General features: G+C 37.5%; 1 protein-coding gene across 1 annotated transcript in view; it reads right to left on the reverse strand.

Moving 5' to 3' along the window:
* Window positions 1-7: 7 nt before the first annotated feature.
* LOC115413864 (connector enhancer of kinase suppressor of ras 3-like) overlaps window positions 8-20,103 on the reverse strand; it is a 52,133-nt gene continuing 32,037 nt past the window's right edge. The window contains exons 13-25 of the mRNA XM_030126984.1: window positions 19,439-19,689; window positions 17,183-17,220; window positions 12,857-12,899; window positions 7,168-7,221; window positions 6,620-6,659; window positions 5,910-6,079; window positions 4,662-4,735; window positions 4,058-4,129; window positions 3,897-3,961; window positions 3,415-3,539; window positions 2,304-2,652; window positions 1,571-1,761; window positions 8-1,425 (exon numbers count right to left, since the gene is read on the reverse strand). Coding sequence (XP_029982844.1) covers window positions 1,336-1,425; window positions 1,571-1,761; window positions 2,304-2,652; window positions 3,415-3,539; window positions 3,897-3,961; window positions 4,058-4,129; window positions 4,662-4,735; window positions 5,910-6,079; window positions 6,620-6,659; window positions 7,168-7,221; window positions 12,857-12,899; window positions 17,183-17,220; window positions 19,439-19,689 — 1,562 coding nt within the window. The 3' untranslated portion in view covers window positions 8-1,335. The remainder of the gene's footprint in view (window positions 1,426-1,570; window positions 1,762-2,303; window positions 2,653-3,414; window positions 3,540-3,896; window positions 3,962-4,057; window positions 4,130-4,661; window positions 4,736-5,909; window positions 6,080-6,619; window positions 6,660-7,167; window positions 7,222-12,856; window positions 12,900-17,182; window positions 17,221-19,438; window positions 19,690-20,103) is intronic.

The following is a 20,103-nucleotide window of genomic DNA, read 5'->3' on the forward strand; positions in this document are numbered from 1 at the left end:
GTTCGTCTTCAGTCTTGTGATAACACTTTATTATCCTGTATACAAACAAATGACCAAAACTGAGATCATGGAAACAATCAACATCACACATAATTTACAAATTATTTACACTGAGTTAATCTCTAACATGCATAACAAATGAAACATATACACTTAAAAAAATGCAGTTCTGTGCGTAGTAGGCACACGAGCCGTACAGAACCCTCATGGATCTCTGAACTGCTATGTAAGCCTGTTGCATTCTGTTATGGACCTCGTATTGCACTGTGGCTGTGCACTGTGTTCCTTCTCCTTGACTATCTGTAGGTATGTGGTTTACTTGTGTGGGTGTGTGAAATGGTCACCAAAAATGTTTAAATACAAATGAATACTGCAAAATCTTAACTGAAGTCTAGCATACTTGTTTTATAGGTTAATATAACTCATCTCCCTCATTTGCCAAGAAAAATGTTAACATGTTTGCATTAGAGTTTGAAATCTTATTCTGGTATATTTTCACAAGCACACAGCATTTGACAATAAAACTGAGGCACGTTTTGAGTAAAGTAAAACCATTTCCAAATAATTAATTAAAAACGAGCTTTAAATTATTTAAGTAATTTTACTTTGGAACCTTTAAAACTCCCATTTGACTCAATAAAATGACAAATATTTATTCACTTAGTGTAGGCTGTAGAGTTCAGTCTGCAGAGTCTAAATGGAAAATATGGCCTTTTTGCGGGAACTAGTGTGCACTAATGACACAAGATAGTTTCAGTAAAAACATGTAACAGGCCATAATGGTGCATGGCACCAATAATAAACAAGAAACAGTTACAATTGTTTCATTGCTGATCACATCTATAAAGTTAAAACATAAAAAACACACTAAAAACAATGGATATGTTATTACAACAATCTCCATTATTCAGAATATCAACAGTTCATGAAAAGGGTTGCAGAATTACAACATAAAAATCCTCTGGAAAATTAGCTAATCATATGAATCAAACAATAAAAGAAACAATAAAAAACAATTCACATTTTAAATGTACCTGCTAAATGTAATGCATGTAGAACTCCAGTTAAAAACTAAAAACACTTTTCTTCATTGATCCATTTACTTGTTGGGAAGCAGTTAACGTCCACTGATATTCAACAGTAGTCTCAAATGAAAATTTGACAGCAGTGTGGCGTGTATAGAAAGTCCTCTGAATCCAGACGGTAAAGTCAATCATGAGTCTTTATAAACTGGTCTCCACCACTGGAACAGCAATGACTGTTGCTGCACCTTTTGTGGCGTCTGGTGCCTCCTGTTGGTCATTTTTGATACAGATTTCCTGCATCAAAGGTGCGTTAGCCTCCTTCCATTCTCTGAACCTGTCTGAGGTGAGCTGTGGATCTGACAGCACCTGCTCTAGTGCCTGTAGATCTGCCTCTTTTTGACTGAAAAAAAGAAAAAGGACACAAAAATATATAAATAATAATAAATAATATAAAAGTGAGACACAAAACATTTTCTATTGCAAGTTAGACAAAGAAATACCCATAGATTATTATTTAATGCTGTAAATATTTGCATAATATGTACCTTTAATGTGCTGTTGAGTGTCCTGATAAGGTGCAGTTTATCATTGACAGTGTGGTTTTTGCAGCGTTTTATAAAGGAGGCCCTGAATTCCCTTTTTGTGGATGGTTTGCGGTCTCCAATTGGTGAAAGGCTGGCTTCTTTCAGATGGATATACAACTTCTCCATCTCATCTGAGCTGCTCCCAGGGCCCCCTGTAAAAAAAAAAAAAAAATATATAAGGGCACAATTTTATCATCATATACTAAGACAATGAATATCCTCCTGAGACCCAGCAACGCATTTTTGTCCTCTGTAGGGGACAAGAATTTCTGAAAAAATTGTTGTATCATGCTATTTCCAATCCGGTCAATTAGCCTATTTAATGTAAAAAAACAAAAAAAAACAAAAAAAAACATTTACTTTCCTGGGATGTATTAGTACATGTAACATCTGACATTGAAAGAGAAAGCAAAAGCCACTGGTATAATACATTTAAAGGCATGACAATATATCACAAAAATAAAAGAAATATATGAGTATTTCCAATAACACATAATGTTCCTTAGTTATTACCAGTGTTGTGAAAAAAGTACACTAACTGATAGCAAAAATTGAATACACAATGTCTTAAAATTTGCTCAGAAATGACCCATTTAACAGTTCTTTGGAAACAAAGTCCCTCAAGTGTGATGATAGGACGATATGACAAATCAGTCAGATTCTGATTTCCTAGCGAAGCCTAATGAATTCTCACCTTCAACTTGACAAACTGAAGCGTCCCTTTGTGCGTCCCCCTCTGCAGGGCTACCATCATTAGACTGGGTTTCCGTTGAGTCCTGGGGAGCGGTGCCCTCCAATCCCTGGGGTTCTTCCTCTTCTTCCACCTGCTCTTGTGTGTTTTGCTGTGAGTGTACCTGCACGGAGCACACCACGGCTGCTTCAGCAGTGGGAGGAGAGGCCTGCGAGACCAGATCCAGCCACGACTGCCTGTGTTTGGTGAGCGAAGAGGTGGAGCCCTGCGACGTCATCGTGCTGACAGGTGAGGAGAGTGAACCGTTGGCTTCGCTGGCGACTGTGGAGGAATAAGGCGGAGGAAGGGTGCCCTGAAAAATGACAAAAACCAAACTTAAAATCCTTAAACTTAAAATGCAGGCACATCAAAAAACCTGCTTTGTATTGAACTAATTAATTTTAAAGGGGTCATATTTAGCTAAACCCACTTTTATTAGTCTTTGGTACATTTATTTGCGTATTTGGACCCTAATAGTTCCAAAAGTTTGAATTTGAACCCTCCAGGTGCTGCAAAGGTCTTTCTCTTTATTTTGGCAAAAATCGAGTGGATTTCTACAACCTGTTTCAATTCCTGTGTAATTTGTTACATTTTATAACTAGTTATGTAACGATATTTGCACACATAAGGTCTAGACTTCCGATGAAGTATGCCATAATTGTTGTCAGCAGTAGTGGTTGTAGTCCATACTGAAAATATGTCCAAACTTTGAGTCGATTACCTAAAATGTTCAGTTGTTGGTTGTATTAATGAACACAAGTGGCTGAACGGGACAGAGCAGCACAGTCAACAACCTGGAGGGGGTGGGGTATGAAGTGGCTCATGTGCATTTAAAGGGCCAGCGCTCAAAACAACCTTTCTGGTGTCATTAGTTAGAAATAGGATTGAAGATGGACCTGTGGAGTTGAATTAATGAAGAATTCAGACCCAAGCATAGCATTTACAGTTTATGTAGACCACAGGGCAATGTTTTAAAATGCATAATTCCATTTAAAAAAGCAAAATATCAGTCCTTTAAATATTGAAAATACTGCAGTCATCTGTTAAGACTGGTCCATGGCTGTTTTGGACTGACCTGATTGGTGCTACCAGGTGGATCAGATGCATCTACTGAGTCCGGCAAAGTCTGTTCATAGTACGGAGGAGGGGGAATTTCAGTGCTTTCAGCTTCTTCGTGGTCGCTGGCTTCACTGTAACACTCTAAAACCATACACATGGGGGAAGACACAAGAAAAATGTAAATACTGATGTAGGCTGAGGAACATATGTGTAATTCAAATCTCAAAAAAGATCTACTGAAAGATTAGAAATGTGTCAGCGAGGGTGTGATTTTCTCACGTGTGATACCCTAAAGGGCTTTTACTATTCTAAACACTTGATGCTATATTGAAAAGATCAGCGGTTATACATTTGTTTCATAGCTTCAGTTCACCCGCTTGTGATTTTCTGAGCTAAAAAACATAGAGCTCTAATGAGAAAGAAAAATCACAAGGAGGAACATGAGGAAGTGTTTTTTTTGTTTGTTTGTTTGTTTTTCTAAAGTAAGAGGCTACTCACCGGCTGCAGTGTTGCGTTCTGCGGGCTCATACTGAATGGAGGCTAACCCAAGCTTATTCAACCATCTGAAAAGAAAGGAAGTATTCAACTCAGTAACGTTTCTGATGTCACAAGGCGATGTGCTTTTGTGAAGTTCATGGTTGTACTTTGATGTGACTTACAAGTTCATCTCCTCATGGCTCTCAGCAGCGAAATAAAACATCATGACTTGAGGGTGACAGGCTTTGAAAGCACTATGTGAAGATAAATAAATGAAGAACAGTTTAAATAGTGTTTCAAAGTGTACAGAGGTTTCTATTGACATTGTATCTTATATTGTTACATCACTCATTAGGTTGAGAGTTTAGGTAATTAAATTTCTATCAATGTGTGTTATAACTTTTTTTATATTTTTTATTTTGGAACAGCAGTTTATATTACAGAGCATAACATGTATAATATCAAGAGTAGTTTTGGATCCACTGCCATGCACATATTTTAAAGATTTCAATAACTATACACATATTGGGAGAGAAAACATGTACAAATTGATTAAAAAAAAAAAAAAAAATCAGGGAGAAGGGATTAGATGAGGTTAAAACTATAATAAATGAAGAAACAATGAAAATAAGTTAAAGTTACAGTTACAATTCAGGCTTCCCTGTGTTATAACTTTACATGCAATTTAAGTGTTACAACACATAATAACACAGTTCCTCTACTAGTGTGTGGCTGACAGAAGCTAAAGTATTAGAACGGGGATGAACAAAAACCAAATGAGCTTACTGTTTCTTCTTGCACTCTATTGCTCTGTCAATCATGAAGTTGGTGAGATCAATGTAGCCATCGGCTTTTTCAGCCTGAAACATAAATTGAACAACATTCAGCTTCATAAGAATGACGTCAAACCACTTCCTGACAAAAACAACTGTTGTTAAATTCCATTAGACAATAACTTCTTCTATTTTCTCCTTCTACATCTGGTGAAATGCAGCAGAACTAGGCTCTATCTGACTGAAATCATCATGCCAGTAACTCAAATACGTCAGTTGTGTATGTTTCTATCAGTGCTTGACAGGCCATCAGTGACATAAATTCAGGAAACACAGTGAAATATCTCATCATTTCTTTGAGTGACAGACTGGTAATGAAACAACTGTGGAACCAGGAGGTATGACTCATCGACCAGACTGCAGCTCTGACACCACACAACCACATATGTGTGAATCGGTTTGTGTTAAATGTGTGATGCGTTAACAAAATGATAATTGGTCATGTTAAGTTTTTGCTGTTACAAAAAATGTAAGTGTATTTTTCTCTAATATGGTGAAAACTGAACTTACACTGTTCTTTATATAATTTTTTATAGATTTGCTATTTTATGATAATCTGTAAAGAAATCTGTTTTTGTTTTTTTGCCCTTAAATCATATAACTAACTTCAGATTTTAGCCTCAACAATTCTTCAGATAAAACAATATGGCTTAAATCTAACAGTCTGATTTTAAGTCGACATCTCAAACTGCATCTGACTGTAAGTTGCTCTTGAATTGTTAAGAACAATTTGCATTGGATTCTGGGCAAACTGAAAATAGCATCTTGAAACTGTTCTCAACAGCCACAAAAGGGACACATACAGTAACAAGGCAGAATAATTTGAGTAAAAAAAAACCCCTCCTCTTTCTAATAACATCTAAGTAGTAGTACTTTCCACTAAATCTAACACTATAGGTCAATAAAAAATACACTTGAAAAATTTGCCTGAAGTCCTTAGTGAAATTGGGTGACAAACAGGGATCAAGAACAAGATAGCAACAGAAAATTATAAAGTGGACAAATAAGCCAGTGATGAAAGAGATGGATGATATGTTCACTGGTATTTTAGAGTAATTCTTTTTCGTGGAATTACAGCTGTAGCTACACTGATGTCTTTACAGCAACACCCTCTGACCACAGTTTTTTCATACATGTCCTCTATGTGGTACATTTTTACTAAGTAGTGCAGATGAGGTGGTGTGGTAGGAGGGACACTCACCAGCTGGTTGGTGTACCAGTAGAGAGCCGTCTTTTTCAGCACAAACCAGTACTTCTTCCATTTGATGCCCAGGAAGCCTTTGCTTTCTTTCTTCCTGTACAGCCAGCCCTGGTGGTCTGGATGACCGAGCTCTTTGACTGAGATTCGTCTCCTGCTCATCATACCATTGCCTAAGACAGACATGTACATGAATGCACAGAGATCTACTTCCCCCTGACTGCAGAACAGCAAAGCCTCAGTGAAGTACAAGCACAGCGATAGAGGAAGCAAGAGGTCAAAGCTGTGTTTGGCTCAAATGCTACCACAGACAACACGTGTAAAAGCAGAAAACATTTCCATCAAAGATAAACTAGGCCGCTGCGTCGGATCAATAACCCCATTAACCCTAAACATAAAACCGAGCAAACCCACACAGCATCCAGAAACAGTCAAATCAAAAGCATTCAGCCTACCTGTTCCACCTGTGAATCACACAGAGACCAATATTTACATGAAACACTTGAATTAATTCTCAGATGATTCTAAGACACAGGCACAGAGAACTAAACCAGAAAGGAACTGAAGTGAAAGTAACTGAGCGTTGTCTAAAAGCACTCTGCACACACTAATTGCCCTGCCACTTCACACACGCCCACAGAGGGTCCAAATTACAGTTGCTGAGGGCTACCACACATAGACAAAGTGATGCTAGCTCAGCAGTGACAGCTTACCTCCTCGGTTCTTCTTCTTGGATTTGTGCCGGAGGGAGACCTTTTGGAGAGAAGAGAAGAGAGGAGAAGGGTCAGAGAAGTGAGAGATGAGAAGAACGTATTAACAGTCTCAGACCCAACGGCTGAAAAGAAGAGGCTGTCTGGAACATCCTGTTTCTCTCACACACACACAAAGTGTCACATGCACTTACTGTCTCTGTCTCTTCACACACCCCCTCTGTAACATCCTCATCTGTGACTTGATTCTCCGTCTTCTTTTCTCTTTCACTCTTTGATTTTGCTCTTTCTTTCACCCTTATTTTTATGTGAAGTACATTTCCATTGCGAAATCACCTCTAAAACCAAGTGAAACCAGCCTAGACAATAGTCTCCTAACTGCTTTGTGGTAAATAAACCCGTGCTACTATAAATATTTGACAGTGTCATCATAAAACAGGAGAAGCAGAAGTAGCCTGACCATAAAAGGAGAGTCGGGAAGAGTTTCCATTTCATCTGTAGATAATTTTCAGTAAATGAAATACATAAAAAAATTTAAAAAAAAAACTTACAGGGTTGTAGTCATCAGCAGCCATAGAGGGAGACGCAGATATCGGAAAGGCAGCCTGTTGAAAGAAGATCAAAAAAGACTCTATCAGCAGATGTGTGGGTTGACAATATTGCTACCAACAGCTAAATGAGCAGAAAATGAGCAACATTCCTGCTCCTGTGTGACAGGAGGATGTGACATCACGGACAACAATAGAAGTTGTTTTTCTTCATGTGATTTTTTTCCCCCCAGAAAATACAAACGTGAAATAAAAGTGAAGAGGAAGAGCAGACTTTTTTTTTTTTTTTTTTTAATTCTACTGAACTCAGAAAAAAGTTGAAAAAGTGTTCAAGAAGAAGACTGACTCACACATGAAATGTCACAATGGGCAAGTGTCAGCAGTTTCATTCAGCCTCTGCCACATATAAGCCTACCTTCAGGTTTCACATTACAGTTGAACCATTTCTTCAGTCAAAGAAGTTTAGCAACAAAAATTAAAACACAGAAACAGTAAGTGTTTGACCATTTTATCAACCTAACTCAACAAGGACGTGAAAGATATTGAGAAATCTGCACTGCCATTATTGACTAACTTCCTCTGCATACTTAAGTTCCTTATTTTTACAACATCACAGCTACAAGGGAGAATAGAACAACCATACAACATTTACCTTCCCATTCACTTAAATTGCCAATAGGAAACATTGACACTTCATGAGATAAGATCTGGCCAATATTTCACAGGGCTGTGGCTGTCTAAAAAAAAAGTTCACATAGACGTTTTTATCTTTCAATCTTCCTTCCTAATTATAAATTGTCAGATTGAGAACTACACACATGCAACACAGTGTTGAGGTCAGGAAATCAAGTGTGCTAGTGTGGTTGCAGTGTTCAGTTTAAGCCCTGCTGCATCTGTTCACATTCAACACATCCTACAAACATCTGAAGTGAGAACAGGGTAACAAAAGAGGAAGCCACATACCTGGTAAACTTCACAGGTTCACCTCAAATCCAAACACTTTAACTGGGTTACAGTATCTTCAGTGGCACAAAAGGTTCAGAGTGACAACACATCACTGTTGAAAGCTCTTTTCTAACCTTAAACCTGTGGATCAGTGTTTCGGTCTCTCTCTCTCTCTCTCTCTCTTGCACAACTGATGCATCATATCTTGCTTTCCACATCCCTGACTGAACTAGCCGCCTGTGTTGACACCACATAAACCACAGCACATACTATGATGTGAGGATGAGCAACCAACATCCTGTTGAAAAGTTTTAACACTGATATCTGATCACTGTTTACAGATATAATGGTTAAATGTGACTTGAGTTCAGGGAACCATTTTGCATAATACTCTTCTATTGTTTTCATGATGCATCTTTTCCAAGACCTACTAGGAATTTAAACCAAACCACAACTCATAGTTTAATTTTGGCAAATCTGACTGAAAAAATAAAATAAAATAAAATGGTAAACAATATCATAGGTTAACAGGTTCTGAATTTCTGACTTAAAATTATGTAAAAGGAAAGTTGGAAGCACACTGTCTAAAATAAAGACCCCAAAACAGGCATAATTTTAACATTGAATCTATAGCCTTTTAAAAAGATCTTATTTATCAAATAATATTAAGTTTAAGGAGAAGCTTACAGTATTTATACCAGTGGATAGATTTGTTTTGCAGAAAGATGGTGACATCCACTTTAGCAGACAAATAAAAACAATATAACAAGAATCACAGTGGAAAAACTATTTGCAAAACCTAAAACAAGATAAAAGTACTCAAGGCCCATCAGGACATTAAAAATAAATAAATAAATAAATAAATAATTAAAAGGTACACAACCAAACCATGTTTATAAGTGATTCAGCTCAAGAATAAATACATAAATATAATTAAATTAATAATGTAATTAAATACACACATGGTGGTCAATGCTAAATGCAAGTGACTGAGACTTCCGAATAAAAAAAACAAAACAAAACAAAAAAATGTCGGACAAATTCTTTACAGCATTTTAACAGCAAACACAGCTTCACTGTACCTGCCACCATAATCTCAACGAAAGAAACCTGGTTCGACATGTCAGCTCAAAATCTGACCAAAAATTGGCGAACATATCGAGAAAAGCCACAACAGGACATCCACATCCACACCCACTCAGGTCCAGGTGACCTCTTTGTTTGGGTGTTAAAGAACGTTTCACCTCACACCAAGTAACACCGACACCAACGAATGAAAAGTAAATGTCTAACAATTTAAAGGAACATCTGTTTAAGGCAGAAGCAAAGTAAAGTATCCAAAAAATATATATATTTTCTTCCATGCTCAAACGAAGTTCAGTTTGTAATTGTAGAGTACTTGCAGTTACCACATCTGTCCACAAGATGTCCCTAACTCCTTAAAAGTAACAAGCCTTGTGACTTCAAAATACTGTCCGTTTCAGGAGATAGACATATGTGGTAATAAAAGAAGTCGATGGCCAAAAAACAAAACCTCCTATCTGCAAATTTTTTGATTTTGACTTTTCACATTAAATGGACTGCACTTTAGGAGACATAAATACCTAGTATGTATTGTTAACACATAATATAGAAAGAGAGTCTGAGAACAGTAGAATATGCAGATATCTTTAACAAAGACCATACTATAATAAAACTAAACTTTTTTTTGTTTCCTCAAAAAAGGGATTTTTTCAGATAGGAGGTTTTGTATTCTGGCCATCGAAGTGTTAAATTTTGCTGCGTTTAACCCTTAGCGGCCCAAATATGCTTTTATGGTGACGTACAAATACATTTTTTTCTACATTTAACCTTTTCCAAGTGATTTAACGCCATTTACTACAATATCATCCTCTGCATTTTGAATTTTTTTTTGTGAAAATCAGGTATTTTCCTATATTTAATACACTGATCCTGTAGATGTTCAAAAAAGTTCAGCGTAAATTTAAAGTTTATTATATCAAAACAGACAAAAGAGAAGAAAAAGTGACTTTTTCAGCAAAATATATCATCAACTGAACAAAAACAAGCATCTGCAACCACTGTCATTTGCCCAACTATATAGGTTTTACTGGTGAATCAATGATGCAGAAGATGACGGTGTTTCCATGTTCACTACAGAGCCTCTGAATGTCCAAATGGGTCATCCTTTGACCGTGAAAAGCTGAGAAGTGAGTGGACCAACAGTTATTAAACACTTTAAATCAGTAGATGCTTTTGGTCACCGACAGCTGTTTAAATCTTTGCAGGTTAAATGACTCACACTGGTCTCCTAATACTTTTTCAAGTTAATACACTGATGTTAGACAATCAACATTTATACTTAATTTGGACGGGCACCTATGGACAAAGCTTAATTTCACACATTGTTTAGGTCAGTTTTCAAATGAAGAAGCTAAATAAGTAATGTTTCCTCAGTTAAAACGTTGAAGAAAACATCAAAAGTTGCTTCCAAAAACGAAGGAGGAAAATAAGTGTCTTACATTACTAAGTCCACTCATGGCTCTTTGAGCCTGTGGCTTGGCTATCAACACTCCTCACTGTCTCAGTGGGGAGTTGGATTCATAGCCATAACATTACTGTTAGAGCTGTATTATCAGTACAGAAGCTTGGAAGCTCTGGCCTCTGTCTGTCTGAGTGGGGATGGTGGTAAACCAGCAGACACATTCCTGAATCCTGCATTATTATAGTCTCCATTTCATGTCTTCTTAAATCGACAGCGGCCTCCTGTCCCTTAGCACTTGTACACTGAACTGCTACAGTGAATATGAAGAGATCCTCCTCCTTTACATCGCTCACACTACAGCTTCTTGTTTGCCTCCTTTTCCCAGTCGTCGTCACCCTTTGTCATTCATATCAATTGCAGCCTTAACTACGACCCCTCCCGCAGAGTCCCCTTTACATTTCAATTAAATATGTTGAGTTAAATGGAGAAATACTAACACAATTCCCACCCTTTGCATTTCTATCACAGGGGGAAAAGCCTCAGCACGGCACTTTTAGGTGATTTAAAGGGGCATTTCACCGAAGCTGTGTGTTGGTGGAAGTGAGGTAATTTTGCCTGCGACTGATGTCAACTCGCCTGAAGGATTCACAGGAGTGAAGATTGGTCACACCATTGTAGTGTTCAATCTCCCATCATGATCCATGCTGGGAATTGTCACGGCACTTAGCTAGCACCCCCCCACCCACCCCCTACCCCACCCTGTCCTGCTCTGAAACTGTGTGTGAGGGAGAGAAATGAGAGAAGGGGCAAACAGAGTGGCTATTATTCAACAGAGGAATCTCACACTGTGTAAAAGGGGGGAAGGGCGCAGGGCTGGAAATGATATCAGATTCACGCCTGCTCAGTTCAGTGGCACCCAACGCCCTCCGGCCTGTTGTTGGTGCTAACTGCCCAGTTGACCTGGCACCGGTCACCACCCATGATCTTACTGCATGCACACACTGAATAATTATAGCTCCTAAACCCTTTTTTTCGTTGTTGTTGTTGCAGCAGATTTGTATTCCATGTCATATCCTGTATACATACCGACAGCAAGGTCAAGGCTTTGTTGTTTGTTTCAACAACAAACTGCCCTTGGATCATAAATCTGTACGAATGTGATTTGTTCACTTGCTATGTGCTTAATCCATCTGACCCCTGTGGAGGTATGTAAGTGGTACATGTCGCTGGAGGACTGACAGTGGCTCTTGGTGCAGTGAAATATGGCTCGATGTTCACTCCATGCAGCCAGTCCATTTCCACACATGCCACCGTCAATAAACACTGAATCAATGTAACTTTTACAGGGTCCGTACACATTTTTCAAGGTCAAATTCAAGCACTTTTAAGAGTAATTTTAAAATTTTTCCAGCACTGCACCTTATCGCACCATATCTACAGGAATACATATACTCATTATTTTTTGTTTTTACCATTTATCACAATGATGTACATTGTATTATGCTATAAACGTCTAAAATTATGTTTCATAATAGCAAAAACTTTAGAAATTAAAGGAGAACACAAAGTTTTATCCAAAAAAAAAAAAAAAGGAAGCCACTAGGCGTTCTTCAGGCACCAAAGATTAAGATAAAAATGTACTTGGAGTCAGCCTGAGGAGCACCCTCTAATTTTCTTTTTTGACATAAAGTTTTATTTTTCAAAATGTATCACTTCTCTGTAAGTAGCTTTGGGTTGACTTCTAACCTGGCAGAGTTAATATTAAAAATACATAAATAAATTGCATCACAGAGTTAGAATTGCACACACTTTCAAGCACTGAAACTAAAACTCAACATTGAACTTCAAGCATTTTCAAGGATTTCAAACACCCGTTCGAACCCTGCTTTTAATAGTGTTTTCACTGAGAAAAAGAAGAAACGTTTTAGATTAACATGATCATTTTCACCTAATTGACGAGATCTCTATGTTGCATTTTTTTTAGAGTGAGAGAAACAGAAAGTGTTTATGTTGTCTTATCTGTGTGTGAAGTGTAATGGGGCTGTAATTGAGGTGCTGGGTTTCTCTTCCTCCTGCCAAGACAGAGGCCAGAGGCATTCCTCACATTGCACAGCGGACGCAGAAGTCCCTCACACATGTATGCAGATGCACACATGTAAGATTATATGACCACATATATGCATTTTTCACATTGGGTTCAGTTTAGTGTCTATGAGACTGATAGTGTTAGGCTTTACACAGATTAATCCCACACAGTCTTACCGCTTGAGAGAAAGACCAGGAGCGAATATGTGGCTGGTTATACCTGTAAAAACAAAAAAGAATCTGATGAGTGTCATACCTACTAATGTTATTGCTTTTATTTGTTTATTTAATCTCAGATTGAGATGGGTTACCCAGGACTTTGTAGGGTGGGTATTGTTTATATGTTATGTGGAAAATCCAAAAGTATTGTTTTTTCTTGTATGACTGTCACTTTTTTTTTTTTTTTTTACCTTGATTCCAATAAAAAGACCATTGAAAAAAAAAAAAGAATATTAAAAATGACCCCCCAGTGCTTTGAAACACCATTAAAGCTGATGCCAGGCTGTTCCCCTCACTATCATTTTATAGAAAGTTGTCTTGTAGCTAACTGTCATAGTTCACATCAGATGAAAGTGTCTTGTTAAAATTTCCAACACTTATACTTAAGTCTTTCCCAGCCTATGTGCAACCACTCATTATTTGGTTCCATCTATGTTCCAGTCCAGCTCACTTTGATATGGCCTGAACTAAGCAGATCCCATGGAGGATGTTTGAGAAGTTGGTATTTGACTGGTGTGTCAGTGGTTCTGATAATACACTTGGCAATAAGCCACAGCAGCATGGGTAGACACGTTTTTTTTCTTTTTCCCCGATGTTCAAAATATAGGATTTCCCTCAGCTGGGCCTCACCCTGCAATTTCAGGGTATGAAATTGTCTCTGGCTCGTTTTTCCTGCCATTCCTGCAAACATTTTTGCACTCTCATCTCCTTATTTTGTCCATAAATTTTTCTTTGTCTCCTTAAATTACTAGTTTGCTGAAGAGATACTGATACCTTTCAAGCATCCTATTATAAGCTGTGTCACATAGAAAAAAAGTCTTGTTTTTACAGATTATGCCAAAATCAATATAGTACTTAACCCATAAAAACCCAGTGCTACCTTTGTGGCAGGCCCCAAATGAATTTTTCTCTCTGTTTAACCTTTCTCAAGTGATCTATGTCCATTTATTTGATGAAAATTCAGTATTTTCCCACATTTAATATACTGATCATGTAGATGTTCATTAAAGTTGAGGGTAATTATATCAGAAACAGGGGAAACTGAAAAAAGTGACTTCTTCATCAAATATATCAATAACTGAACATAAAAACAAGTGTCTCCATGCCTTGCAACTTCAAGATACTGTCAGTTTCTGGAGATGGTCAGGCATATGTGGTAACAAAATAAATGTTAAATTTTATTGTGTTTAATCCTTAAAGGCACCGAGATGTTTTTATGGTGACTTCCAACTGATTTTTTCTCTACATTTAACCTTTTCCAAGTGATTTTTTGCCATTTACTACAATATCATCCTCTTCATTTAGAATTTTTCAGTGAAAATGAAGAGACACTGATACCTTTGAAGCATCCTATTATAAGCTGTGTCACATAGAAAAAAAGTCTTGTTTTTACAGATTATGCCAAAATCAATATAGTACTAAACCCATAAAGACCCAGTGCTACTTTTGTGGCAGGCCCCAAATGAATTTTTCTCTCTATTTAACCTTTTTTAAGTGATTTTTGTCCATTTATTGTAATATTATCTTCTTTTTAAATGAAAATTCGGTATTTTCCCATATTTACTATACTGATCATGTAGATATTCATTAATGTTCAGAGTAAAGTTGAGGGTAATTATATCAGAAACAGGGAAAACTGAAGAAAAAAGGACTTCTTCATCAAATACCTTTGAAGCCTATCTCTATATATAACCTTTCCTAGGTGATTTATCACCATTTGTTATGATATTATCCTCTGAATTTTGCATTTTTTTCCAGTGAAAATCATGTATTTTCCTATATTTAATTGACTGATCATGTTGATGTTCATAAAAGCTCAAAGTAAAGTCAAAGGTTATTGTATCAAAACAGAAAAAAACTGAAGAAATAGTGACTTTTTCAGTAAAACGTATCATTCATTGAACATAAACCCAGTGTGTCCATCCACTGTCACTGATCCAACTCTAAGGGGTTCACTGGTGAATCAATGCTGTAGAAGATGACGGTGTTTCCACGTTCACTACGGAGTTACCTATCAGTAACTGAACGTAAAAACAAGTGTCTCCATGCCTTGTAACTTCAAGATACTGTCAGTTTCAGGAGATGATCAGGCATATGTGGGAATAAAATAAGTGTTAGACTTTGTTGTGTTTAACCCTTAGAGGCCCAGAGTTGTTTTTATGGTGACTTCCAAATGAATTTTTCTCTACATTTAACCTTTTCCAAGTGATTTATCACTATTTACTGCAATATGCATTATACTCCTCTGCATTTTGAATTTTTCAGTGACAATGAAGTATTTTCTTATATTTAATTCACTGATCACGTAGATGTTCAAAATAGTTCAGAGTCAGTTTAACCCATAAAGACCCAAACATCCACTGGCAACCAAATGCATCTATTGCTCTAAACTGTTTATCCACCGATCCTATCAATACATGTAAATAATTGGCGTAAAATACAGTTTGTCATCTTTTCATGGTCATCAGATATGATCCATTTGGACGGTCAGAGGCTCCGTAGTGAACGTGGAAACACCGTCATCTTCTACAGCATTGATTCACCAGTGAACCCCTTGGAGTTGGATCAGTGACAGTGGATGGACACACTGGGTTTATGTTCAATGAATGATACGTTTTACTGAAAAAGTCACTATTTCTTCAGTTTTTTTCTGTTTTGATACAATAACCTTTGACTTTACTTTGAGCTTTTATGAACATCAACATGATCAGTCAATTAAATATAGGAAAATACATGATTTTCACTGGAAAAAAATGCAAAATTCAGAGGATAATATCATAACAAATGGTGATAAATCACCTAGGAAAGGTTATATATAGAGAAAAATTCGTTTGGTAATTGCCACAAAAGTCACACTAGGTCCTTATGGGTTAAATGTTATATCAAAACAGAAAAAACTGAAGAAAAAGTGACTTTCAGCAAAATATATCATTAACTGAACAAAAAAAAAAAAACGAGCATCTGCAACCACTGTCATTTGTTAAACTCCATGGGTTTTACTGGTGAATCAATGTTGTAGAAGATGATGGTGTTTCCACGTTCACTACAGAACCTCTGAACGTCCAAATGGGTCATATCTGATGACCATAAAAAGATGACAAACTGCAATTATTTACATATATTGATAGGATTAATGGCTCAACAGTTATTAAACATTTTAGATCAGAAGATGCTTTTGGTCACTGGTCGCTGTCTGGGTCTTTATGGGATAATTAAATCCTGTGTCAGTCAAATTCTATCAACTGTCACATGTTCATAAACCCCCACCAACAATGAGTCACCCACTTATCTGCTAGATTTACTACAGCATCTATATATATTCTGAATGTGAGTAATGCGTTTTGATTGAGCGTGGAACAAACCGGATGTGTTGTGTTTATGCATCGTTCTTAGAATAGAACAACAAGGAAGGGTGCGGGCACCGTGCGAGGCGTTTCGTCATCGATCACTGTGGTTAATACGGGGAGTCACGCCTCCTCAGGCCCTGCATCCATGACTAGAGGGGACACCAGGGCATCTGCTGATGTCATCATATCTCACAGTGGGGTGCCGCTATTTTTGGTTCATAGATTTGTACATAGATTTGTCATAACACTGACATTTGTAAAGATATTGTGAAGGTGTCTCGGGGGTGGATGGTGGACAAGTTGGAATGTTGTGCATGGCAGTAGGCCCCGAGACACGACAACGAATCACTCTACAATAAGCATTTAAGGCTTTTAAGTCTGTCTTTGAAGCCCAAACAACGTTACAATAAAGTGATTTTTTACCTCCGTATCACACATAACTACAGATTATTTGCTATAATTGGCTTAAATAATTATACATTCTTTGCATCTATATTCTTCACTCAGGCCCAAAGGAGAGAGTTCTTAGCAAATGTGTAGGAGGAGATGTTTTCTAATAGCATTATTTTTGTTCTTTGTCATCACTGGCACAGCTCAGTAAAGTTCAAGGAGTTCTGAATAACACTGTGGTTCAAAGATCCTCACATAGATGGGAATTTTGCTATTTTTCCTTTCAGCTGTCAACATTAGTTTTTCTTCCTGTCTATGCTTTAATTAATCTAAGCCTGCCTGTCTATGGCATACTTTCCCAGATCATAAAAACAGCCCACCCACTGACCCTGCACCCCGTGGCTAGTTTTAAAGAGATTCCACAGTGGGTTGACTGTCACTCCCAGTAGGAAAACTGGACCCGCCCTGCTCTAATGTTTCTACTCTGACCTATGAACCACATCACTCTATGTGTGTGTTTGTGTGTGAATGAGGCGGATGCACTCACCGGTTGAGGAAGTCACTGCTAGAGTGCCAGTCGAGTCCCTGTGATACATAAAGATTTGTGCGTTATCACATGTTGGAGATGGAGCTAACGACTTAGAACAGATATTCTTGTAGATCTTTAAGTTTACTAATGATAAGTTTAGATTTTATCATCATTTTGATTTTTTCCTTATTGCAACTTACGTTTTTAGTATTTGTGTTAAACCAAATTCCTCCCCAGCAGCACATAAACCTTGTATATTAATCACACCTACATGTCTACATAAGTGTCTTCATTTGGCTTAATTTGTGATTTGTGATAAAAACATAATTATTGAACAAAGACAGTAAGTTATTTCACATGCATACACTACAAATAATTCATCATATCATTCCCTTGTAACCATTTGTGATGTGCAGGCATAACATGTTAGTGGTTAGCAGACTTAGCAGTGGGTTAAACAGAGTGCAGGTAGTGTTTAGGCAGACCACAGGTTTTCAGAAAGTGCAAATTAGTGAGGACCACAGGCGACTATAGCTTGGCAGGCATTTGCAGAGCAATAGGGAAGAACTAGTGGATGAAAGATACGAAAAGAGACTCCTCTCAAATCAATAAAATCATGCAAAGAGAAACATAGGTGGAGGAAAAGAGGCAAAAGAGTGGAGACAGCGTTCAGATCTTCAGTTCCATGATGAAAGGTGCTTTCAGGCGATTCCTCCCAGGCAAACACTTCTTCAAATCAATGACAAAGGTGAAAGCTGTCAGACAAAGTAACCCTAACCTCACATTTAAGGTTTAAAAGCTGACATATGTGCAGGGATAAGATCCCCTGATGGAACAACCTATTTTGACCATATGGTCCTCCAGATGGAATCTAAAATTCATCAAACAGGGAAGCAGTTGCATAATCATCACCATTTGAGACGCAGAAAAGGTAACATGACATGAGCTATCCCTTTTCATTATATGCTTTGAAAACAGAAGCAGGGTTCACCTTAAATGTCAAAGCGGGTTAGAAAGCCAGGTGGCTTGACATTTTGTTTTTGTATTCACCTCTTAGAGACATTAAGTGCGAAAACTACCATTTAGTCACTTACTCTTGATGAAATATGCCACTTTGAGTGTAAAACTGGTAATAAGACCGCACTTATATTTAAGTTGTCCTTACAAGAATAAGTAAATTGTAGTTTTAGAAAACAATCACACACTACATTTGTTCAACATCAAGTAGTAAAATAAAGACAATACAAAAGATCGCTGAAATAAACTGTGACTTTTAATAAAATGCTATGCAAATCTTACAAAAGGCAGGTAAAGCAACAACAGACACTTTTTTCCTGTATTTTTAAATAATACTGTCATTCTGCATTTCCATTGCATGAGCTAATAGTAGGCCATTTGACCTAAAAGATTGGTTCAAAACACTGGTTTCCAAAAACCAGCTATTACTGTCAACCAGCTGTATGTATAGGCCCTTTAGGTGGGTAATTGTAGAGTAAACTGAAACACCAGATATAAAAGTTTAGACTGCACTAAATGGAGTGCATAGCTTTAAAACCAGCACAAATATTTGCCAGTGACAAGATAAAAAATATTCCTTCACCAACCAATGCAGCATTGTCAAATGAAGTGACTATAAAATCTTTCTGAAGAATATGCATAGCTTTAAAGAGGCAACCATTGGCAGATGATAGTGAAGTTAACTGCTCACAAAAAAGAAAACAAGTTACATGTATAGTATAAGCACAGTACTTCACCAACAGAATATGCTCTAACTTATTTATGCAAATAAAACCAATATCTGAAGAAATATCAGGCAAGTTTTCTGAGTAACTTCACATACTGAAGTATTAAATAATGGTACCGGAGACTGAAATAACTGAAACATGACATAAATTAATATGTACAGAAGAGTCCATAAACAGCACGCAAGGCCAAAGTGTCCTAAACCTGAACAAACTGTATCCTCTTGAGGCTGAGATGGGGCTTGTAGTCAGAGACAGGGAGGGTTGTGGGCAGTGTTAAAGGGGTGGTGACGAATGTAGTGAGTACTACAAAAGCTTGGTTGAGGGAGTAGTAGTTGGTAGTACTAGTAACACCATGTAAATATGGGAGGTTTGGGAGAGAGGAGTGTGAGAAAGCCCGAAGCTGCTAAAATACAGCTTAACATTACAAAAAAAAAGGCACTGAGGAAGGACACAAGACAGGAACAGGAAGCCCCGAACAGGAAGCGCATCATCAGTGAGTCAATAGCTTAAGTCGCGTGATCCAACTGACCAGTAGTGAGCGTTCTGCCGTTTTACGCTTGGAGACAGGGGCAACAGGTGCCTTTTTCATGTCCTCCTGGTAGGGGATGGTGGCACTGTTGTGAAGCTCTGAGTTGGAGTAGTAGCGACTGCCGCGGATGTGGTCCACTCTGACCAGGTGTTGTTCTCCTGCTGGCCTGTAGGGTGGCGACACTGAGGGCATCTCCTCCGCAATGGTGGGGATTCTCTCGTTGCTCAGGTATCTGTACAGGAGATCTTCACCTGAGGCAGAGAGAAAGTGAGAATCATTTTATCAGCAGGGTTGAGAGCAATATAGTAACAAAGGTGGCTCATAAAATCACACGCGGCAAAATGTGTAGAATTACAATCGATGTGTCATTGTACATTTAATTTATGTCACTGTATACATCATGATGTAGTAATTGTTCTGAAATAACATAAAATACCACATTTCATCTTATTTTCATCCCATATTTAAACCGTTACTAAAAAAACTGTCCTCACAAGACAACATTTTAATATGAATGATGACAAAAATTTCAAGATTCAAAGAAATATCACCTTATCTTCAGCTAATTTTAGCATATAACAAAAAAAGCCTAGACATTGGCTCATCCTTCATCTCTAAACACTGTCAAAGTGAACTACTATGAGCAAATGTCTGATCATCATGGT

This window comes from Sphaeramia orbicularis, chromosome 22 (genome assembly GCF_902148855.1).
Source record: "Sphaeramia orbicularis chromosome 22, fSphaOr1.1, whole genome shotgun sequence".
Classification (NCBI taxonomy): domain Eukaryota; kingdom Metazoa; phylum Chordata; class Actinopteri; order Kurtiformes; family Apogonidae; genus Sphaeramia; species Sphaeramia orbicularis.